At 50.2% G+C, this 22,737-nt stretch overlaps 9 protein-coding genes across 9 annotated transcripts; 5 read left to right on the top strand and 4 right to left on the bottom strand.

The window, feature by feature from the left end:
• Positions 1-133: 133 nt before the first annotated feature.
• An14g06690 (hypothetical protein) lies at positions 134-1,959 on the bottom strand (the record flags this gene model as incomplete). Its single annotated transcript, XM_059744374.1, has 7 exons — positions 134-351; positions 680-778; positions 978-1,054; positions 1,155-1,217; positions 1,293-1,451; positions 1,564-1,631; positions 1,834-1,959. 7 exons carry the CDS (start codon positions 1,957-1,959, stop codon positions 134-136), a joined length of 810 nt encoding a protein of 269 aa, XP_059604696.1.
• Positions 1,960-2,703: 744 nt separating this feature from the next.
• Positions 2,704-4,173, top strand: An14g06680 (uncharacterized protein; the record flags this gene model as incomplete). Its single annotated transcript, XM_001401254.1, has 1 exon — positions 2,704-4,173. The coding sequence occupies one exon, from the start codon at positions 2,704-2,706 to the stop codon at positions 4,171-4,173; it is 1,470 nt and encodes a 489-aa protein (XP_001401291.1).
• Positions 4,174-5,743: 1,570 nt separating this feature from the next.
• On the bottom strand, positions 5,744-7,456 carry An14g06670 (uncharacterized protein; the record flags this gene model as incomplete). Its single annotated transcript, XM_001401253.3, has 1 exon — positions 5,744-7,456. The coding sequence occupies one exon, from the start codon at positions 7,454-7,456 to the stop codon at positions 5,744-5,746; it is 1,713 nt and encodes a 570-aa protein (XP_001401290.1).
• Positions 7,457-9,004: 1,548 nt separating this feature from the next.
• On the top strand, positions 9,005-10,335 carry An14g06660 (hypothetical protein; the record flags this gene model as incomplete). The annotated part of the gene is made up of 5 exons (XM_059744373.1): positions 9,005-9,098; positions 9,181-9,356; positions 9,522-9,631; positions 9,722-9,896; positions 10,222-10,335. The coding sequence occupies 5 exons, from the start codon at positions 9,005-9,007 to the stop codon at positions 10,333-10,335; spliced, it is 669 nt and encodes a 222-aa protein (XP_059604695.1).
• Positions 10,336-10,617: 282 nt separating this feature from the next.
• An14g06650 (hypothetical protein) lies at positions 10,618-13,489 on the bottom strand (the record flags this gene model as incomplete). The annotated part of the gene is made up of 9 exons (XM_059744372.1): positions 10,618-10,881; positions 11,382-11,503; positions 11,588-11,636; positions 11,729-11,799; positions 11,883-12,043; positions 12,141-12,278; positions 12,360-12,497; positions 13,110-13,174; positions 13,439-13,489. The coding sequence occupies 9 exons, from the start codon at positions 13,487-13,489 to the stop codon at positions 10,618-10,620; spliced, it is 1,059 nt and encodes a 352-aa protein (XP_059604694.1).
• Positions 13,490-14,319: 830 nt separating this feature from the next.
• On the top strand, positions 14,320-15,298 carry An14g06640 (uncharacterized protein; the record flags this gene model as incomplete). Its single annotated transcript, XM_001401250.3, has 2 exons — positions 14,320-14,557; positions 14,634-15,298. The coding sequence occupies 2 exons, from the start codon at positions 14,320-14,322 to the stop codon at positions 15,296-15,298; spliced, it is 903 nt and encodes a 300-aa protein (XP_001401287.1).
• Positions 15,299-15,963: 665 nt separating this feature from the next.
• An14g06630 (hypothetical protein) lies at positions 15,964-18,014 on the bottom strand (the record flags this gene model as incomplete). The annotated part of the gene is made up of 2 exons (XM_059744371.1): positions 15,964-17,231; positions 17,276-18,014. The coding sequence occupies 2 exons, from the start codon at positions 18,012-18,014 to the stop codon at positions 15,964-15,966; spliced, it is 2,007 nt and encodes a 668-aa protein (XP_059604693.1).
• Positions 18,015-18,482: 468 nt separating this feature from the next.
• Positions 18,483-19,001, top strand: An14g06620 (uncharacterized protein; the record flags this gene model as incomplete). The annotated part of the gene is made up of 4 exons (XM_001401248.3): positions 18,483-18,608; positions 18,675-18,767; positions 18,867-18,903; positions 18,967-19,001. The coding sequence occupies 4 exons, from the start codon at positions 18,483-18,485 to the stop codon at positions 18,999-19,001; spliced, it is 291 nt and encodes a 96-aa protein (XP_001401285.1).
• A 797-nt stretch (positions 19,002-19,798) lies between these two features.
• An14g06610 (uncharacterized protein) lies at positions 19,799-22,087 on the top strand (the record flags this gene model as incomplete). Its single annotated transcript, XM_001401247.3, has 4 exons — positions 19,799-19,852; positions 19,912-21,430; positions 21,486-21,781; positions 21,872-22,087. The coding sequence occupies 4 exons, from the start codon at positions 19,799-19,801 to the stop codon at positions 22,085-22,087; spliced, it is 2,085 nt and encodes a 694-aa protein (XP_001401284.3).
• Between the last annotated feature and the right edge of the window lie 650 nt (positions 22,088-22,737).

Raw genomic sequence — 22,737 nt, 5'->3', positions numbered from 1 at the left:
CGCGCGACAGCTCGAGCCCGAGCCAGAGTCCGAGGGGGGCGGCGTGTGAGTGAGTGGATGTGAGTGGATGTGGGAATGACAAGGAATTCCAGATTAATTCCAGTTTTATTTTTCTTACCCATTCGATCCCATGCTAATAATGCCATGATTTGGAATTTGGAATTCCATCCATTCTGAGTCTCCCCAAGATCGGGGCGCGGATCCCACTCCGACCCACTGGCTTCCCCCAAGACATCGAATGACAGCCGCCGAGTGCAGCTCCCGCTAAACCCGTCGCGGTTTCGTACTTCAGATCGCATCCCGAGTGGGTCGCGAATGGCCAGAGCGAACAGCTCCCGTCATGCAGACGAACTCACCTCTAATTCCCTAGAGGGGAAAAGGGAAATATACAAAATTGAAAATCAAAATTCGGAATTCGGAAATCAAGAAAAATAAAATGATAAAGAAAATACGTAGATAAGAAAATCAGAAACAAGCAAAGAAGAAAAAGAAAAATCAACAGGAATTAAAATAATCAAAAGAATTAGAGAGAGAGACAGAAAGAAAAGAAAAAACAAAAACAAAAAAGAAATCTCCCATTCTCCACATTCATGATCTTCCCAACTTACCCTTTCCCATCTCTTTCCCTTCTTTCTCTCTTTTCTCTTCTCTCTTCTCTTTTTGTTCCCCATAACTTAACTTAATCCATTATTGGGCATCTCTTCAGCCCGAACACCCACGGTTCTTGACTCAATCTTCCTCTTCCTGCCCTCCCATTGGATCTGTGACTTCCACTTTGCTGCCCCCCCCCCCTGTCATCGAGCCTCTCGATCGTGCATCTCCCTCCCGCCCTCGTTCTTTTCTTCCCTCTTTGAGTATAGCCTCCAATCTTTTCCCATCGATTCATTCCCATTCCCCTCTTTTCTCCCTTCCCACTTTCACTCTTCAGGAATCGGCGGAGCGTTTAGTAGTTCGAGTCCTCGTGCAGCTGAACCCACCGGTTAGATCTCCCGCCTTGGGAATCGAACTAGCGTTCGCTCCCTGGTTGACGCCCCAGCCTGCTGGATTTGGGGGCCTTTGTATTCAGCTTCCAATTCAATCCTGATCTCCCACCCATCGTGCAATCATGCCTGCGGGTTTGGTATCCACCTTCGCCTGACCCATGCTAGGCTGACGTCTTGCTAATCACTTTGGCAGCCAAAGTGCACTTCCTTTCCTGCAAGATGCGCCTGGCACCGCTGAAATGTACCCCGCCCGCTAATGGAAACCTGGCTGGTGGTACGGTGTGTGTGGGTAATCCTCTGATCGTTCACGCAACTCTAGTCGCGGTGTCTGTTGCTCTTTCAGGCGCATGCACGCTGCCCTCGACTCCATTACCGGGCCGCCTGGCCAGCACCTCGGGACACACTAGTCTAGTCTCTCCCAGCGACATGGCAGGGCTCCATCTGCAATCTGCGTCTGCCACCGATAGACTCTTAGTTGACTCTCCCAAATAGGAAAAAAAGCAAGGAATCTGTGCGTCCTGCATGGATCGTAGGTGGATATGATGTTGCCGCCGGGGCCCTGTCAAGTCAACTCTTTCACTGCTCGGCCTCCCAACAATCATCCTGTGTCCCGTGCTCCGATAATCCGATTATCGATTTTCTCATTGCCTCAATCCACCCCCCCAATCGGGCGGTGCAGCGGTGGGGAATACGATCCTCCACCTCCCCCCGTGGCAAGCATCATTGCGTCTCACACGAGTGTCTTCACCTGCTAGCGTCAGGCAGGGAAACCCTGACCCTCCTGCAGGAGCCACTCGGACTGGTTGCGCCGGATCATGCTAATCTCTAGACCCTTCTATCTAGTTATCACCCTCACTAGATTCATCAGCCATGGATCTGGGGCGGCACGGTTCACTCCCCCTCCCTCGGGGACCATCCCATGGATCTCCTCTTTCTCGATTCGGGGAATGCAGAGCTGAATCTTGAATGGCACCATGCCATCTTTCACTGCTCATTGGCAGTCCGCCTCCAATCCACCAATTTAGGGTGGGATCCTATCCCGTGCAATAGTATCAGGCGTCAGGTCCGGTGGATGAAAACCTGGAAAACCTGATGCAGGCTGAAAAGTGAAGTTAAAAAAAAATTAAAAAATAAAAAATAAAAATAACACAATGAAAAATATTCAAAATGAAAAAAATGAAAATAAAAATAAAAATCAAAAGGATTATGTAGAGGGAAAACGGGCCGACAGTATGCCGCATGCGGTATGCGTCCAGCTGCTGAGAACATGGACTAGGCACAATAGCCCCAAGATAACTCCGGTGTTCGATGTAGGTCCACGCTTCGGGAAATATAGTTCTTCTGCATCAATATGAGATGTCGTCATCCACAAAGATTCAAAAGACGCAGGTGCCCATTCACCGCAGTTGGTTCACGGCAATGCCAATTCGGAGGTGAAGCGTGAACGCCTGTCAGGTTCCTCCCTCTTACACCCCCTCACCTCATCTCTCTCAAATCATTCGTTGGGCCATGATCTTGCCTAGGGTATAGCCAGATTTTGCAATTGATCTTTGTTTCCCTATTGCGTCGGTCTGTACCTGACCCTCACACCAACCCTTGCCACTCGCATCCTCCCCCTCCATCTCTGTTGGTTGGGATAACCTCTCTGGGGTACCTGCTTCTTGTCTTCTCACCCACCCTCCTCCCTCACATCCTCTGATTTGGAATCTCCCGAATCAGTATGTCATCGTCTCCAGTACAGACCGTTGTGTCGGTACCACAGCCTGCCAAATGTGCATCAGGCCCACCGAGCCCAGGCGAGGCAACATTGACGGACCAGACTATAGTCAATGAGCTCTCAGAGAAGGTGGAGGCTTCGCACAGTCATGCAGGCAACAACCCCTGGGACCTTGAAGCCCAAGAGCACAAGGTGAAGAAGCTATCTCGGATCCGGTATGCCTTGCTCAACATCTACCGTCGTCTCTTCACCTTGGTCTTCCTCGCCAATGTTGCCGTGTTCGTGGCCATCATGGTCACAGACCGGACCCTATTAGCCCTGGTCAACGCTACCGCCGGCAACCTGATGGCATGTGGATTGGCACGACAGCCGTTGGTAGTCAACTCAATCTTCATTTCGGTTTGCTCGATACCGAGATCAGCTCCGAAATGGTTGCGTCTGTTGGCCGCAAAGGCATATCATTATGGCGGCGTGCACAGCGGATGTGGCGTAGCCGCTTTCGTCTGGTATGTGGGATTTGTGGGCGTGATGTCTCGGGAATACTGGACCGGAGTGTCGGTCCTATCCCTTGCGCCCGTTATCCTGGCATACGTTATTCTGGTCCTGCTGCTGGCAATCATCATTGTGGCCCACCCGAAGTTCCGCTTCAAGCGGCACGACTACTTCGAGCTGACGCACCGGTTCTCCGGATGGCTCGTCGTGGCACTCTTTGTGATACTGCTCATGATCTTCGCCGACCAAGCCAAGGCGGCGTACCACGAATCCCTGGGTCGGTTCCTCATCACCCTCCCTGCGTTCTGGTTCTTGATGGTCACGGTCGTGGCAATCATCCATCCCTGGCTTCTTCTCCGCAAAGTCCCCGTCCGGGCCGAATACCTCTCCTCGCATGCGGTGCGTCTCCACTTCACGCATACCACCACGAACTTCGGCAAGGGCATCCAATTATCTCGACACCCACTGCAAGACTGGCATGGCTTTGCCACGTTCCCAGACCCAGAAGGTAAAAGCTTCTCTGCATTGGTCTCCAAAGCAGGGGACTGGACGACAGCCTGCATCCAAGACCCACCCACCCATCTCTGGAAGCGAGGGGTTCTGATAAACGGCTTTGCATACGCAATGCGGGTCTTCAAGCGCGTGGTGGTTGTAACGACAGGATCCGGAATCGGCCCGTGTCTCTCCTTCCTGGGGGATGCGAACCGGCCAGAACTCCGAGTGCTCTGGCAGACGCGGGCACCACTCAAGACCTACGGTCAGGACATCCTGAACCTGGTCTCCGAGATGGACGCGAACCCGGTCGTCATTGACACCAACCAGGCCGGGCGAATCGACATGGTCCCAATAATCCGACAGATGGTTAGGGACTTCGACGCCGAGGCTGTCTGCGTGATTAGCAATCCGTTCGTCACGAAAAAGGTAGTATACGAACTGGAGTCTCACGGCATCCATGCATATGGACCGATTTTCGATTCATGAATTCACGTTGTTGTGCATATCTCTTCCATCTATGTATCTCTTTATTCTTTTCATGTTCATGGTTATGTGGCTTCCTTTTCAATGTTTGGTTTGGTTTGATGAAAATATCCCCGGAGTTTATTATGGAGTTCAAGGAAGATGAAGAAAGAAAGGAGACGACGCGAACGGATCCAGAGGAGCAAAGGTTCAGGAGTTCGCGCGGCAGGCACATGGTATTTATCTCTGAGTGATGGCGTTTCACATATGGTCGCGAAAAGGGGGGGGGCAAGGCGAGGCGAATCCGGCAAGAAAGAGCGAATCATGGAAGTGGTGGTGAATGAATATCGATCTGTTCAAGTGCACATAACACACTCACATAGTGATGAAAGGGTAGTAGTAATAGTAGTACTGAAACAAAAGGGAAGGGAAGGGGAGGGGGGGTTGGTTGCCTGAACTCAAGCGCACACACACACACAGACAGAAACCTTAGCTTCACCAACCAGGTACTAAGAGTAGTAGTATCTAAAGGACCCCTCCCACTACTTAAATAAATCACAAAACAATTGGAACAAAATCACTAGTGGTTCAAATTCCTCAACTAACCTACCACCTACCAAGTTAAGAAACATCAAGTCCAACACAAAGTAACAAAAGGTACTACACCACCATCACATGCAGATTACCGATCCGATCTGCAGGGGGATTTTAATAAAGTGAGAGGGAGCAAAAAAAAAAAGGGCCGAAACAGGGCAGCGCAGCTTGTGTAGCACGAGCAATTAGCTAGTAGTTTACCTGACTTGCCCACTGGACAGAGAAATGGATCTGGGTACTTGCATGAGATTGCAACCTGAATATTGAATAGTGGGTGGATGGGTGCAGCAGATGTCACACACACACAAACACAAACACACATTACACACAATTTGCGAGGCTGAAAAGAAGAAAGGCGAGAGGAATAGATTGAAGAGAAAGTGGACTGGACTGGACTGGACTGGTGGGTTCAGACCCAAGGTAATGGCAGCAAGCAAGGGTGTCCTGTTGTGGTGGTGAGGTTTTCATTGAGGTGAATTGGGGAAGAAGCTGTACTACCCGATTGTGTCACACAAGCTTTACCTGGCTGGGGTTGGGGGATTTGCAACTATGGGGTTACTAAAGGGCGATCACTCGTTCCGGAGGTGGAACTTGTTGTTCTTGTTACGGTAGTTTGGGATGGGGCTGGAAAGGCTTCGTCTCGGAGAATATTATTCTTTTTGTTTATTTCTATTATTCAGGTGTATTGGTAGCGATCTTGACATTCTCAGTTGAGAACAAAAGGTACAGAACAGAAGAAATAGCCAGGTGTGACATATAGTAGCGACTATGGGTATCATGCAGGACTGAGAATTCCCCACTCCGTGATAAGACAAAGAAATTTCTAAAACACAAACTTTTTTCGATATTCCCCCCCCCCCCCCCCCCCCCTTTTTATTTAATCCCATGCCATTGGTATTAGAAAGCGTATTAGGAAATGGCAAGCCAATTTGTTTTGAGTGACTGTTGAAAGAAACTGAGATGAATACGAATCTCTGTGATGTATTAATCGTCCAATTCGTTAAAAATCGTAACGTCGTAAGCGGCGTGGCTTTGAATGGACATCTGTTGAGTCCAGGTTTGTTGAAAAAGAAAAGAAGATAGATGAAGGAAAGTCGACGGTGAAGTGACAGCGTGACGTGTGTCTTGAGCTTTGAGAATCGACAGACGGCGCTCGATTGCTGGCTGCAGGTACCGTCGGCTCCGCAGTCAGATCATCGGTTGTCAGGCGAGACCGACCACGGATGGAAGAGTGAGTAGAGTCACTGTCCAGTCGAAGGGAGTCCATGCGCTCCAATTGCTCATACTCTGGCAGGTGAATGGGGGATCCGTGATAGTCCTCCATGATGCTGTCGCCGTCCAGCATGGTGTATCCAGGCGGGCTGGCAGGCACATCTTCGTACACTGGAGGCATCTCTTCATCCCAGCTAATTCCAAGACCGCTGCGCTCCGTAACATGAAGGTGGAACTGCATGCGCAACACGCGCGCTGCTCCAGTAGGAGTGATGAGCTTGGGGTTCCGGTTCGGGCAAAATTCCTCAGCCACGATCAATTCAATGACAAGGTTGTGCCTCGCTTCCAAGCCACCGGGGGTTTCGAGATCGCAAACAGGGTTGCAAGAAGGGTTGATGTTCGCCTCGAACTGCATGCTGATTTCGCCGCCAGCGGTATCAAAGTCAGTCTTCCAGCCTTCTTTCTCTTCGTTGTGGCCGATGATGCGCGTCTCTTGGTGCAGAACTCCCTTGCCCTCGCCCCCAATCTTGTGTGCATGCTTGGTGCAAGCGGTGGACACGATCTTTTGGTGTTCTTCGATCCGCCACATCATCTTGCGCAGGCGCCAACGAGTCTGTGTGTCTTCCTTTTTATCCACAATTCCGCTCAGAGTCATCTGAACAGGGAAGGTCCCAATCGGGTGCACCACAGAGGGAAGAACGATGCGGCCGGTGAGGTTGGTGGGAGGGAAGATGCGGATGGAGGACTTGTCGTTTCCGGGAAGGATGGCACGCTTGATATGCACGGGCATCTCGTAGGTGTATTCCTCACCGTTGATGTTGTGGGCACGCGCAGAAAGGAAATACTCGACCTGACCAAGCGAACCGTTGCAGGAGGCGGGTAGATGACCGGGGAACAGGTAGCTGAAGGGGAATTCATGGTCGCCATTCTTGAGGTGGATTGGCTCCGTCAGGAAGTTCCAGTGGGTCAGCTCCTCAGTGCGCGATGCGCAGTTAGCGCAGTCTCTGGAAACAGGCTTCTTCGTCGTCAGTCTGCTCATGAGGCGCATATCGAAAGTGTCCAGGGTAACCATGCCGGCCAGCTCGGAGATGCTGATCTTCAGACGCCCCGAAAAGAGAGCACCAGTGGAGTTCGCAGGGGATCCGTAGCACACAAGTGGCGGGGATTCGACGATGACGTCTAGTTTAGCGTGAGCATGGGCAATTTCCTCTTGTCCGGCGCGCTCCTTCGAACGGGAGGACCGGCCATGGCTGCGTCGCTTGTCCTTGCTGTGATCACGGTGGGGGTGGATGAGGTGTTCGACGGCGAAAGACAGACGACGCTCGGGTGAACGGGCTCTTTCCGCACCATGAGCGGATGGCTTCTTGGAGACCACAGTATTCGGTGGGATCTCATTCACAGACGACGAGGACGAGGAGTTGGAGTGGGAGACGGGAGAATGGTGAGAGTGGTGGTGAGAGAGGGAGGGGCGAACGAAGCTGGAGAGTAGACGGCCAGGCATGGTGTCAAAATTTCTAGTGGATAACACTTAGATTTTGTGACAACCGTGCCGGGCAGAAAAGAATATGAGAATTTCTGAAAGCCGGTTTTATAGGCCCCTACTTGAGCTGCGGAGAAAATGTTCCGGCGGGGTGGTTGCTGTGGATGGGATAGGGATGGTTCGAAGACTAAAGCTTGTATATGTAGAAGCTGCTGAACAATAACTTAGGAAGTGATTGTTTAGGAAGTGCTTCGATATTGGTAGAGTTGCGATGTGTGGTAGACGACCAAGTACATAATCCAGTTGCAGTGTGGTATTGTTGACGCTCGTCTAGATGTTGCTGTCAAGATAATGGAATGGAGTATCCAAGCACCGGTATGGGGGATACAATGGGAGAGTGCGGTGGTATAGTTGAAGTCACCACTTGGGTTCAGATGCTATGGGATGGTGAAAGGAAGATGAGGTAAATTGGATGAGACAGAACCAGAAGAAATAGAAGGAAGAATTGAAGTGGGCGAGCAGCTGCCTTTGAATGAACGCAACAAGCTTTTTTATTTTTTAGTACCAGATATATTCTTCCCCAAGGGAAAAGAGAAAAAAAAAGGACTACCTCAAAATCGAATTTTCTGCTCCTGAATTTTTTTACTTTCCCAATTTCGCCCTTTTTTTAGTATGGTTTCTTCTAGGACGTTCCCACCGCATGTAACAGGTGCCATTCATTCCCTGGTCTGGCCACCTTCAGGGCTCCATCTCATCGGGCGGACGATGGAGGTCTGGTGGGGCGCGGCAGAAAAAGCGTCATTGTGGGTCTTACCATACGCTTTCCATACGTGACAAAACGGCTGTCTCCGGCGGAAAGCGTCTGCGTCTGAGAAACACTTCGTTCCTGTCGTGCTGCTTGGCGGAAGGATTTCCCCGAGGAGAAAGGCGTGAGCCATGCAACAGAATGGTTTGACAGGCTCCATTGGCCATTGTTGTCGATGTGTGGTTTACACAAGATCATGCGTGATCTAGATACTAGATAGATATTCGTATGGAAGAGTTACATTTACATCAATGGGACATTCTAGATCTGGAGACTCATTGTCAGTGGTTAATGTGTCCCCACGGTGGACTTCACAGTAGATGCCATCGACTCAATTCTAGAATATTCAAGGACTCGTCAGCCTATGGAAAGTTGGGGCTGTTCATTCAAAGTATCATGTCAGCTACTAGTTAACCAGAGTAGTCTGACCCCATCCCCGGATCTGTGATTCGCAACCACCCCAATCAAAATGTATGATCTATGTATGGCAATGAAATCAAGGCGACACACAGTCTTGTCCTCGGCTAAATTCTACGGAAGGTAGGACTTGTTTCGACTTCAGCGCAACATGCGCGCCTTACCGACAGGGTTGAATCGTTCATATTTCTTCGAAACTCTACGCATGTGATACCGTCCGGGCTCATGCATACTGCTTCTGAAAAAGACGTGCTACTATCTGCATGAAGAGTGTTTTGCGAAGCTGCAACAGAATCGTATTAATCAAGCATGCTGCATCACTTGAACAACTTCGCTAGCCACAAAGCATGGTGATTAGCTCCCCCGATGTCCCTCTGTTGAGGCCGTGCGCAATGACTCACTCCTACCCCGTAGAAATGGACTTAGTCTGGCTGTCCCTGGGTCCGGAACGAAGTCCCATCCCCTGGCTGTCGATCTTTTGCTCGCAAATGTTTGCGTGACCCAGGCGCGTATTCGTAGAGAGGCGGTGATGACTTGACGCAATATCTACTAGTGATTATTCAGAATGAACTCGTGGCTCTAATGATCGGGCTTCGAGATCATGCCAAATTGCTCAGTGATGTTGTCATGTCCTTTTGTTGGAGATCCGAACCAAGGATGATGGGGCTGACTAAGGTTCTAGACAATATTCCCCTCCAGGTCAGGCCACAGTTTGATTGGGCCGTTATATACTTGGGGGCCCAGGGCCTGCCACGACAACCATAGTACTGCGTCTGTTGACAGCATTAGTAGAGAGCCAATTTGTTAGGTGTGCCTGATGAGCGACGAGAAGCGAACACAAAAGAGGCATGACAAGTCAGTCAGTCATCACACTTAGTGTTTCCGGCACCGAATATCCGTCCAAGACGGCTGCCGGGACCTGAGCCCGGAAAGACACCTGACAAAATGGGCGCTTTCTTTGCTCGTTCAGGAAGGTCAGCTGCCGTCATCAAACCATCACGTGGCGTCATATAGCGCACAGCGAGCCTGAAAATCTGAACAGTCGCAAGGCGGTCTGGCGCAAGTCTTGCGCGTACGAGCGGTGACCGGCACCGTGACGCGGGTATACATTACCATACCGCAACACGTTGCGACACTAATTGGAGATCCTCTGGATCCGTGATGCCGCTTGCACTTTTTGAGCCAACGAGGCGCAGAATCCGCGGACGGAGGGAGACGCTAGCCCCATCAGAACCAGATGTTTTGCGTACGGAATGGGAACCTTTTGGGAGAAAGAAAAAAAAATCTTCACAGATTTTTTTATTCCAACGCAGCGCCTCTTAAGTCTTGAGGTTACAGCTCGGCCAGGTTCCACATCCCGACAAGGCCAAAAGTAATAAGAAGAAAAAAGACTAAAATGTCAAGGGCAAAGCCGACAAAATCTTGATTGGGACTTTGTGCCTTTTTTCTTTTATTTTCACCCGTTCGGTACAGCGGTACCCTGTTCGAATGAGACTTGGTCGAGTGGCTTTGTCAGAGGCTCGGGCTCAGGCACTGAGGACCTGAATGACGAAGCTGGCTGCAGGCTCTCCTCGTTATTGCCATTCTTGGCCAAGTCTCAGGATTGATTTTGACGGCGCTAACAGGGACCCTTTCACTCAGGAGGAAGATTCCGTTGTCGCTCACTGCAAGGCGATAGGTTCGCCCTTTTCCCCGCACTGCTGAAAAATTCCGTTCTATGCGGGGCATCACATCATCCGGCAGCAGTTGCCGGTCGGCCGGTGTAGTAAGTAAGTGAAGTGGTTGTTAGCCTCGTAGTATAGCATGAGGGTTGCGTGAGAAACAACAATTGAATGGGGAAATAATTACTCAGGAGATTAACATATGATATTCACTTAAGTACTACTAACCTTGAAGTTCTAGACTAAAGCAACGTGCGTTGTGACTTGGCCAGGGACAGTTCTGACGTTCTGACGAATGGCTACCCATTGCCGCCATACCCATTACCTAACAGTTTCACCACCACCCATTGAGCTGCCAGGACGACAGCATGCGCAATGCTGAATGATCGGTCTGACCTCTGACGATCCAGGTACCTTGGCCGACTTTTCACCTTGATGGTCCTCCAGCTGTCGGCTTGACCGTCCCGGTTCGCTGAGAGTTTCGGCACATCTTGTTGCTGACGGCCACGGATGGCCGATTCGATCACGCCACGAGTTCGGAGGTTACTATACAGGATTTTAGCCTCAGTGTTACCCGCCAAGCCTCAACTACAATGTACTGGTCGGTTCATGTTACAGGATCGCAGGTCTTTCATATATGGGGATGTTAAAGAATTGATATTGACTGTATCAGGCTAAAATCTGGGTCGGCAAGTGCCGCCTCCAGCTGATGCTCCTGAATAGTACTTCTACATCTAGTAAATCTTGGGGAAAGGCCAACGCAGGTGCATGCAGTAAATCTTGGTCCATTGCGCAATACACTGATGATCAGACAGTAAAGACTGCATCCGGTGACCATTCTTTACTTGCAGAATACTCCTTACTGCTGATATGATTTCCCCAATTGCATGAAACTCACCATCCAGGCTAGTCTTTGCTCTATAATACGAATCTGTTTGATATATGGCGACAGATACAAACCAACTCCGACAAAGTATGACCAAATTCTCCATAAACGCTAGGTTCTTTTCTGCCAATCGTCTAGTTTCATCCAGCAAGAGTTGCCTAGATGAGGGATTTCTACTCCTGCCTGAGCACGCATGGCGGTTGCGTTATTAACCGCCATCTTTGGAGCTAGTGCCGTGACGGCTTCATGAAACCCCCTCCCAGCTTGGATGTGCAGAAGCTTGGACCCATTCCATGCAGCTGCAAAACAGGTAGTACGAGTAGTAGTAGTAGCGAATGGTCATAATAATGATGCCAACTACGAATGTTATAGCGTTTTCTCACAAGGTGCAAGGCCATGTTTACTGTTTCTCCCTTTCCATTGGGTCTTTTCCTCGGAAAACCCCTCCCAAGGTGGATGTTGGTACTACTTTGTATTTAGCGGTACGCCGCACCCCCCGTTTTTATCGAACGGGGCATGCCCACCGGCCCGGGTCTCTTTTCATGGTTAGCTTTGGCGGACTCCATGCGATGACTCTTCACCATGGCACTAGCGCCTCAGAATTTTCTCTCCTTTCTCCTCCAAGGTCTCTGGACGAGCTGAATCACTCACTGATGCCCCATTTAGCCCGAATTACACCATTCTGGGCCAGGACTTCGGCGACTGCCGTTGTCCCCCAATTCCCTTGCCCGGTAAGGTCCTCGACGGAAGTCAGATCGGTCCGTGGGTACACCACTTGCAGTCTTTGGTTGACGCCGTACCTGCCGTCCGCCCAGGTTGATGCTATCCACTTTCTACCGCTTTTTCTACACAAAACATTATATTTCATGACTAACGGTGGCCCAATGGTCTCAGATATCGTCGCTCAAGTTACTCGCTTTATTTGCCTAGACCGACTGCAAATTGCCACGACGTCTGTGTTTACGTTTCGTGGCAGATTCACGGTTTCTTATAACCTTACAATAAGATAGACTCTCGAGCTCTTGAACCCCGCGGGGGTCAAGTTCGGCGCGTTGATCCCGCCATAGCCTCAGACTGGTCGCTTGAACATGATTGCGTCGTAAGGACTTTGCTCGGCGGTATATACATGGTCGTTTTCGACATTGAATTGCTAACCTATAGCTACTGGCCGCGGCTTGCTGCGCAGCAATTGCCATGTGAACCGACCCTGGCAGAGAGTGTGTCCGCGGGTTTTCAGCCCTACAATACCGGCTATCAGCACCCGAGAACTTTGATGGTAGGATATCCCACGACCTTCGTAGCCAAAACCTCCTATTTGGAATTTACTCCGGGCCGAACTGCAGAGGACGTGGATTTCTGCCAGAATTAAGCTGTCTTATTTGCTCCACGTGCTAGTGCAGTTAATTTTCGGATGTTCTAGAAGTGACTTTTGTTGCTAGGAGAAGATTGTATACTGACTTTACTTTCGAGACTCCCTCGTGACTCGAATGTGTCTTGCGGCTGGTCATTGACCATCTGGGATACTGATACTGATCCCTAGGACCATAGTCACTAAATCTAGATCCAGCTACTATCAATGATCATTATCTAAACCAGAAAAAGAGAGCTGAATCACGGCCATGTGATGACGTCTCTATTCAATCTGGCCCCCGCCACCACCGACTCTACCCGCGGGAGAAACACTAGAAACTGACAAGGAATCACTAAGAATCAACAAGGAATCACTAGAATCCTTGATCAATATATCGATTGTAGTGTCGTCTCACATTATTGGCTATACCCGGTACTACTAGTGACATTGGTTATCTTTTGGGACCGGAGAACCGCGGGGTCTCCGTACTTTGCTTGGTACAGTCAGTCTTTGGATGCCGTCGAGCCGAGACATGTCTCTTTTCCAAATACTACCCTGGGGACACGTCTAGCCCTTCCTTGATTTGTATATCGACGTGGAATTCGTAAGCAGTCCCGGGCTATGAGCTATAGGACCCATGGTGATAGCCTTGTCCTATTTCATAAGGTTGGCTGGGTCTGCAAAAGGACCTGCAAATGCAAGTGCTCTGTGCCATTCATGTGATTGGTGGGGACCATAACCTCCTATTCCACGCGTTAGCTTACTAATTTATCAACGGATTAGGAAGGTGACAGCTGGGTTGTTGGGAGATACGTATGCTGTTGCTGAAAATGAATATGATTTGAAGTCAGTGAGATGCATTAATAATATTATCAATGTTGACCTTTGAGTCAGCTAAAGGTTGGCATGATGCACTTGGAAGTTTTGATGTCATTGGCGTCGGAATGATCGCTGGTAGTGTAACACGCAATAGCTACACTCTGGAGTGTATTATCTTTTTATTAAATTTGATCTGGAAGGATATTTCGATACTTTTGTAAAATTTTCCTGATAGATATTACTACTTAATTTCTGACTTGTTCCGTATAACAATGTAGCGGATTGGTGAACAATGTTACCAGTCTTCGCTTCCGTAAATATTTATAAAACCACAGGTGGTACCGAGCCTACTAGTATATATTGTCAACATCATGACTATTTTCTAGCCAACAATACTAGTGCTTGGAAGCTTGAGGCCATTTACATCACCTAAGTGACATAGAATCTGATAAACTATAGAATATTCCAAATTCGGAGAATTTATCAGACTAATCTCCTACAATTAGAAATGCAATTGGAACTATCTTCCGATGTACTCAATTCGTAAAGTCACGTGGTGATAGCTCCGCGTCCGGGAGGCATGGAGCTCTAGAGATCGTCAACCTAGGACCCTGAGACGACTCAACTATTTATCCCTTTTCTTAATCTTCACCTTTCAACCCATTGGGGTACCTCTCCCCTAACGATGTCCAAAATTGAATAATCTAACGCACACTGTATGCTATTGCTAAACAATTGGCAGATTACAATTCCAAGCATCGCTTGCAGCATTTCATGCAAGCGGCGAACAATCGTCGAATATCCCCCGAAAAAGCACCCCGTTGAGCTCCTACTTGCTTCTCCCACAATTTGTCAAGCCTCGCGACGATCCATTTACTCCTGACTATTTCCCCTTCATTCCTAAAATCCAACCTTCAAATCGCTTCTTCTCATCACTCCTACGCCATGTCTCCGTCAACCTTGCTCTCCCTCGGTTCCGCGATTCTAGCCGTGTTCCTCTTCTGGACATTATCCTCAACCACGTCCTCACCCTTCGGCGGTGCATTCCCACGTCTATACAACAAGCGGATATGTCTGCTGATCGCCCACCCTGACGATGAAGCCATGTTCTTCGCGCCCACGGTATTGGCCCTGACCAGGCCGGAATACGGCAACCACCTCAAGATCCTCTGCCTCAGCAGTGGTATGCGCCCACCGATACCATCGAAGAAACACCCCCAATACACACACACTAACACCCACCTTGCGCTATGATATAGGAGACGCCGACGGACTGGGCCACATCCGCAAAAAGGAGCTCGTGAAAAGCGCCCTGCAACTGGGCCTACGCCAAGAATCGGACGTATACATCATCGACGACCCCTCCCGTTTCCGCGACAGCATGTCAATCCAGTGGACAGAGTCCGACGTATCAGCTGTTCTCGAACACGCCTTTGCTCCTGAACTCAGCGATAGCACCAATTCCAAGAAGAAGTCGAATAAAGCTGGCTCTGCACCTACGGCGACTATCGACGTGCTCTTGACCTTCGATAAGGGAGGTATCAGCAACCACTCTAATCACCGATCTCTGTACCACGGCGCTGTTCATTTCCTGCGTACCCTGATGAAGGACAAACCCGGGTATACCTGTCCGGTCACTCTGTATACGCTCACCACGACGAATCTTCTGCGTAAGTACGCTGGTATTCTGGATGCGCCGTTTACGATGGTTCGGGGCGCGCTGAACTCCCTAATTGGCCGTGGTGGGAGCTCCAAGGGCCAGCTTCCTTCTCGGCTTCTGTTTGTCAGCTCCGTTAATGAATGGATGACTGCGCAGTCGGCTATGGTCAAGGCACATCAGAGCCAGATGGTGTGGTTCCGGTGGGGTTGGATTACGATTGGTCGGTACATGGTGGTGAATGACTTGAAGGCGGAGAAGATATGATGATGATGGAGCCTGGCTATTGACTTAGCCAGTGACACTTTGATGATGCTTGGCGGGCTGATTGAATAGGTGCCCTGCGTTTGTAGCATATACCCGTATTGTATGTATATGATTATGATTGGTTCCTTGATGGACTGACGTCGTCTGGAGATCTTTTTACAGAGGTCAATTTCCATCCTTGTATAGGTATGCACCCCGTCGTCTCGAGAAGCGCATGGCTCGAAGGGACTGATGCTGACTACTGCTTTCATTACTGACAGAGCAACCTTATTTGTCACCCTATTCTCACCTTGTTCTCACTCATTAATCACATCAAAAGAGTAATCTTAATATTCGAAAAGCACAAAAGAGCTCAATATGCAACTTGTCATATAGACAGGGGTATCCGCTCAGGTAAGGCAATACATGCACACTTGAGGTATCATAACTGACAGCCAAAGATCAGCTCATCATATGGTCCCGCTTAGGACCAGAAGAAAAGAAAGGAATTGAGAGAAATAAGGGCTGAGTGAACGTGTCTCTGGGAATTGTTAACGTTTCCAGATGCGGGGTGAAAGTCACAATCGAAGTTAGAAAGTGAGGAAAAGAAGAAAAAGGAGAAGAGAAAGAAGAAGACGGCGATGAAGAAGTGAGAGAAAGAGAAACGGCTCGAAAATGAGCCAAAATCAAGCCCACAAGAGAGGACCTGGACCTGTGGTTATGGGTTCATCGGCTTCTCCTGCTTGGTGCTCCCTAGTGGTCGCGCGCTGTCTGGGCGTCCTCGCAGCTCTCCTAACCCTAGGGATCTCAAGCTCGCCGGCTTCATATTCCAGCTCTTCGGCCAGGAAAGCTTCGTCGTCGTAAGTGCTACTGACATTGTCTTCTTGGACAGCCTCGAAAAGCCTTCTCAGAGGCGGAATGGACAGATCAAGGTGTGGGGCAGATTGTCGATAATAATCCCAGAAAATGTCGTCATCAATATCGTTCGCGTCGTCGTCAAGCTCGATATTTGTTCCCAACGCTGGCCGCCGGACTGGTACTCTATCATGGGTTCTTATATTACGCTGGCGCCAAGAGGTGGCACCTTCAAATTCGACGAGGCCTCCTCGGGTATGGTATACCACGGACTCTGGCAAAAAGTCTCGCCATTCTTCCAGCGCCTGCGGTAGAAGGCTTCGTTCCCACACTTGGTTCTGACTACCCACCCAGCGGCGGTGAATTAGTAAAAGCCTTGCAAGACGCTCCATGATAACGGTTTGCTGCATAGTGCGCAGGCGCAGAATGTCATACGCGTGCACAGCATCTGCAAAGGCTCGCGATCTCAGAATCTGCGTTTGTGGCTGCCCCAGATATGCTTCTATGATCGACCTTGCAGTTCTCCTCTTCTTTCTTGTCTCCCTTAAAAGGTCATACGCAGCTTCCATATGGTGCTTGAATTCTGACAGCCTGGCGCGATCCCACGCAGTCTTGGCGAGAATATGGTGCACCTCGATTGTTGGACGCACGTTGAAAGGCTCGGCTGTCATCGTTTCGAACATGGAGTTGAGGAAGTCATATGAAACCTGGCCCTTTGCGTCCCTTTCAGCGTCAGGGCCAAACCTCGGACGAGACAAAACGAACGATCGCTCAAATAGCTCGAGCCAGACATTCTCCGGCACCGGGATGTCGTATCTGCTCGAAATAAAATCTATGGTGCGCAGAGCGGCAGGGATGTCATTGTTGGTGCCGAAGGCATGCGCCACGGCGAACAGCAGATGGCTTGTGGGGTACAGCGGTGAGGAACGGTCGTATGGGGTCACCTCCGGGAGCATCGACTCATCGACCTGTTCTAGCAGCGCATCAACGTCAATGTTCNGACGGTGTGCAGGACATTCTTGATTCCTTGCATATGGCCAACTCGGCTTGACGCAAGGATCACATTGACAAAGGTAGTCGTGTCCCCCGAGGTTCCCTCCTGTGTCATCTCGTTAAAGATCTGCAGCACTTCCTTTCTCACACTCCGGGCGGCAGTACCGTAACCTTGCCATCCGGGGTTGGGTTCGAAGAATCTCCTCTTCCGATACAGGTAAGGGGTCATTCTGAGGCGATACTTCTCCAAGCCGGTGTATGCTTTATCCCAGACTTTCGCTTCCATGTAGTAGTTATAGCACTGGGAATCCGGCACCATTCCATCCTCCCTAATTGTATGCCAGATATAGTCTGCCATGATAGCGTCGCCCATTGAGCGTGCGCAATCAAGCAGGTGCGTGTACTCAGCCAAGCCCAAGGGCTGGCCGCCCGCCCACCTGATCTGCAGGATGGCAGACAGGTTATTGGCAAACTCGTCAAAAATCGATTCCAATGATTTGTACTGCTTGACATCGACAGCCGACGGATGAAGGGGACGATGGATTTCCCGATAAGGATCAATAAAGTAAGCCGGAGAGAGGAGATGAAAGACTTCAACAAAGGTGCTTTGTGGCATCAAGCAAACTAAGTTCTCAAAGCGAGGATCAAGCATCGCATCCATCACCTGGTCTGGTTGGCCATCCCGGAGAATAGCGTTGAAGTCTCTCTTCACATCCTCCAAACTCTCGACCTGGGGACCAGCCCCAATGTCGTCCCCTCTGTCGTCTTGTGCCTTGGGGATCTTATGATCGCCCAAGTCAGCCTGACCAGGTTCCAGTATGCATGTTGTTCCCCGTCCTGGCCGTGGAGCATGCCTCTCAGCAAACCTGTCTCTGTTCCCATACTGCATCTCGTTTCGATATTGAGGACGGTATATTGATGGTTCCGATCTGGACGATCGTGGGCGGCGCGTAGGATCCCGAAGTATAAGAAGTGGAGAACAGCGAGGTAGGCCAGGTAATTGACATCGACGGTATGTAGGACACACCAAATGAGAGCCTAAGCTCTCACTGGCACGAATAAACCCCAGCATTGCGATCTGAGGGCCGGAAACATGAAAGAACGTAGAGAAAAAGACCGGGGGGTTCAGGCCGTCAGAAGTTGGGGGAATCGAGCTGCGACTATAAAAGCGGAGTAAATGAGGAGGTGCCGCTTGTTGTGGTCTTGGCGGGCCAGATCCCTGTCAGACTCTGTAGCCTTTTTCACCATCCATGTCCCGCGTCTGCTGTGCACGCTGCAGCTTGGATCCCTCCCCCCTTCCTTTCGTTTGCTTAGCTTCACGCTCGAGTCTCTCCTTTTCCACCCTCTCGACCTCGACATGGCCGACACCGAGGATGCGGGCACATCGTCCGTCTCCGAACCCTTAGATCTGGTGCGCCTGTCGCTCGATGAAATCGTCTTTGTCAAACTGCGCGGCGATCGCGAGCTCAAGGGTCGTCTCCATGTGAGTCTTACGCCGACCTCCGACTTCTGACTACGTGGCGTTTTACTGACATATGGTCTGTGGTAGGCATACGATAGCCATTGCAACCTGGTGCTAGGAGATGTTGAGGAGACCATCTACGTGGTGGAGGAAGACGAGAACGAGCAAGAGACCCTCCGAGTACGTCGCTCTATCCATCTACCTCGGTTATAGTACAACCAGTTAGGGGGGAGGCTATATTAGTGCGGTGCTGGGCTAACGCAGAATGATCGTCTTTAGACCATCAAGAAGCAAGAAGAGATGCTCTTCGTTCGAGGTGCGTTTTGTGATGCCGTTCCCGGCAGAGCCCGGGGCTTGTCATACTGACCTTTCGTAATAGGAGACTCCGTCGTTCTGATTTCGCCTCAGGCATAAGATTTGGGAGGCAATAACAACTAGTAGGAAGACGGATAACGTCGGATATTCTTGGGGCCATCTTTCACCCAAGCTACGAAATACGAGACCACGAAAACACCAGGCGATGTTACAGGGTTTCCAGGCTATACCATATTACCTTTTAATGTATTCACGTACTCGGTCATGCTTGGAGCTGCAAATGTTCTTGTTTCAGATATAGAGGGGTATTAGGAAGGTGTACGGCGTGTGGTACATGGCATCATGCCATCCTGGCATATGTAGCGAGGAAACCAACAGCAGCGACCAGTGTTCCTGGTTTGCAACCTGGCCTAAAACAGTTAATGGAAATTGGCTACTGTGGCAGTAACAAGACAGACATCTCAGCATAGCTTAGCTGCATGGAGAAAATGACTGTGCTGAGCCGTATGACTCAATAAACCGCTTGGGGGCCACACGAGGCGGCGATGACTCGCACTTTCCTATCGATAAAGCTTCCCCGGTTCCCTCCCCGACACTTACTGTCTCATCTTCCCTGCTAGATTCTCATTCACAATCCACCCTCTCATTCACCTATTATTTTGCTCCAGACCCCTCAGTATATTGTTAACCTGTTTTGCTTATCATTACTCTCGACCTGATCTCGTCTTTCACACGTGGAATTATGATAACACGAATACGTGTCTGAGTGCGCCAGCGGCGATCCATCTTCCACCCGACCGAGTGACGCATCATATCGCAGATCGATAACGTGCCTTTTCTCCATAATTTTATTTCTTTTGCCACTATCTTGATAATCGACCAATTTAGCCACCAGAATGCGGACGGCTGGACCTAAGCCCTCGTTGGAAGAACGGCGGAGAGGCGAGATTGTGTGCATCCCTCCCGCGAAGCAATCTGGCATTCCCGCTAACACGTAGCCAACACTTAGGCCCTCAGCGAGTTCGCCGAGTACGCTGAAAAGCAACAGGCCCAGCGATCGGCCCAGTATTTACCTAGTGACAGCGGCTACGAAACAGCCAGCGCAGCTCCAGTAAATGAAGACCATGCCGAACTGGATATTCTCGACCAGCTGGATCTCTCGGATGCTCCGAAATCAATCAAGTTGAAGGAGTTGCTCTTGGGAACTGGTGAACAGCCAGACCATGACCTCCAAATACTCGCAAACATTCTACAAACCCGCATTGACGAAGGACATGGTGAGACTCTCTTCGACCTGGGTCTTGAGGATGGCGGGGAGTCCATGTCCTTTGATCTCAGTCAGTGGAATACAGCCTTGCAGCGCTTGCGGGAAGCGGCGGAAACCCTTCCTGCCCACTGTCGAATCCTCGTTACCTACAATGTCGGCGGGCCTGAGGAATGGCGCGTCAAGCACGAGCGAATCAAAGGCTCTTGGGGCAAGCTCTTGATCCGACAGCCCGCGGGTACCGTGGAGGAGATGGCTGAGATCCGCATGGCAGTTGTTGGCAATGTTGACGCAGGTAAGAGTACCATGCTAGGTGTGTTAGTCAAAGGAAACTTGGATGATGGCCGAGGAAAGGCTCGACTCAACCTGTTCCGCCACAAGCACGAAATCGAGAGCGGCCGGACCAGCTCGGTAGGGATGGAGATAATGGGGTTCGACAGCCGTGGTGACATTGTAAGCAGCGCTCATGGGCGGAAGATGTCTTGGGAAGAAATAGGAAGGCGTTCCGCCAAAGTAATATCCTTCTCCGATCTTGCTGGGCATGAACGGTACCTGCGGACTACGGTTTTCGGCATGCTGAGCAGCAGCCCCAACTATTGTTTACTCATGGTCGCGGCCAACAATGGCCTCATTGGCATGAGCAAAGAACACCTGGGTATCGCTGTGGCTTTACACGTGCCAGTCATGGTAATTGTCACCAAGATTGATATCTGTCCACCGCAGATTCTAGAGGAGACCCTTTCCCAGCTCAGCAAACTTCTCAAGTCGCCTGGCTCTCGCAAAATTCCCATCTTCGTAAAGGACATGGAAGAAACCATCAACACGGCGACACAGTTCGTGAGCCAGCGAATTTGCCCGATCTTCCAGGTGTCCAACGTCACTGGAGAGAACCTGGACCTTGTTCGGACGTTCCTGAATATCCTTCCTCACCGCGGCCATTACAACGTGAATGCCCCATTCGAATTCCTCATCAATGATACGTTCTCCGTACCTCATGTGGGTACAGTTGTCTCTGGGGTGGCCAAGTCGGGTGTGATACACGCTGGCGATACTGTTTTGGTTGGTCCTGACTCTCTGGGTCAATTTACGACTACTACGATCAAGTCCATCGAGCGCAAGCGGATTCAGGTCAACGCTTGTTTTGCAGGCCAGTCGGGCTCTTTCGCCTTGAAGCGCGTCCGACGGAAGGAAGTCCGTAAAGGCATGGTAGTTCTCAAGAAGTTGGATCAGCCTCCCAAAGTCTACAGGGAGTTCGTTGCTGAGGGTGCGTCTACCAGTTGTTCTCTCCCTACTCATTCTGTTATACTGACATTGGTTAGTCCTAATCATATCTCACGCTACTACGATTAAGCCTCGGTATCAAGCAATGCTGCATGTCGGCGCAGTAAGCCAAACCTGCTCTGTCATTGACATTGATCGTCCCTTCATTCGAGGCGGTGACCGTGCGTTGGTTGCGTTCAGGTTTGTTCAGCGTCCCGAATTTTTGGCCCCCGGAGATCGAGTGCTTTTCCGGGAGGGAAAGACCAAGGGACTAGGGGTTGTCAAGAGTGTGGGATACGATCCCAAACAGCCTTTGAATCCGGAGGCGAAGAATGCCGCGGAGACGAGCAAACAGGTGTGACGGGGTTCCGTGGCTCTCTTACCCGAAGGAGACATAGTTTGGGATTGACAGAGGCGTTCATATTCGGCTACGAGACATTCGCAGGTTTTTCTGCGCAAAGGCCATGATGATCCAGGTTTGGCGCTGATATTTATCGTAGGGGATCACATTCTTACTGTGAACAATTCATATTGCATTTTCGTTATTTGCTTGCTTTTGGTGTGCTTTGTGTGGTGGCGTGGCGTTGCTGAGGGAAGCTCTAAGTATCTACGAGTCACCGTTCCAATTGTGCTGCCCCTAAGGGTCTCTCTTCGTCCATAGAATTCTAATTGACTTTGGCTTTGCTCCTCTTTCTCTTGCATTGTCGCTGCCAGTTGGTCGGTCCAGAGCTACCCACGTGACAGGTGACGTCCCCTGACGTCACGGGATGGGGTGATGACATCGCGGGTTCAGCGATCTACAGTCAATGGCTGCCAATGCGCTCCTTAATGCTTGTCTGTTTGCGCTACTTTCGCCTCGTGCCACTGACGTACTATAATATGCTGCTGTTCTCTTGCCTTTCTAGAAAAACCGCATCCCGCAGATTAACCAGCCTTTTCGAAACCCCGCCCACAGCTCTGACGACACAAGCTTCTTTGATCGTCGCCTTCATCCATTGATAAACGAGGCGCCCAGCACTTTCTGAAGTTGCTTAAGCTTACATTCCATCATATTATCATTCAATTACCTTCGATCCAGCACATCGACATGGAGACTATAAACCGAACTTTTAACAACGCCTCAAATGCTCTTTGGAGCGAGATCCATCCCAATCAAACCCCAGATGACCAATTTGCCAGCCAGCAGCATGGCGACGAGCCTCTCTCTGGAATCCAAGGCAGAGGAACTGCGACGGACCCTTATGACGCCGGAAACCGTGAAGGTAAGAGCCTCATCAACCGCCCATACATCACCCGAAAAATCACAAATTA

Source organism: Aspergillus niger (assembly GCF_000002855.4).
Source record: "Aspergillus niger supercontig An14".
Taxonomy (NCBI): domain Eukaryota; kingdom Fungi; phylum Ascomycota; class Eurotiomycetes; order Eurotiales; family Aspergillaceae; genus Aspergillus; species Aspergillus niger.
This window is presented reverse-complemented; position numbering and strand designations above follow the sequence as displayed.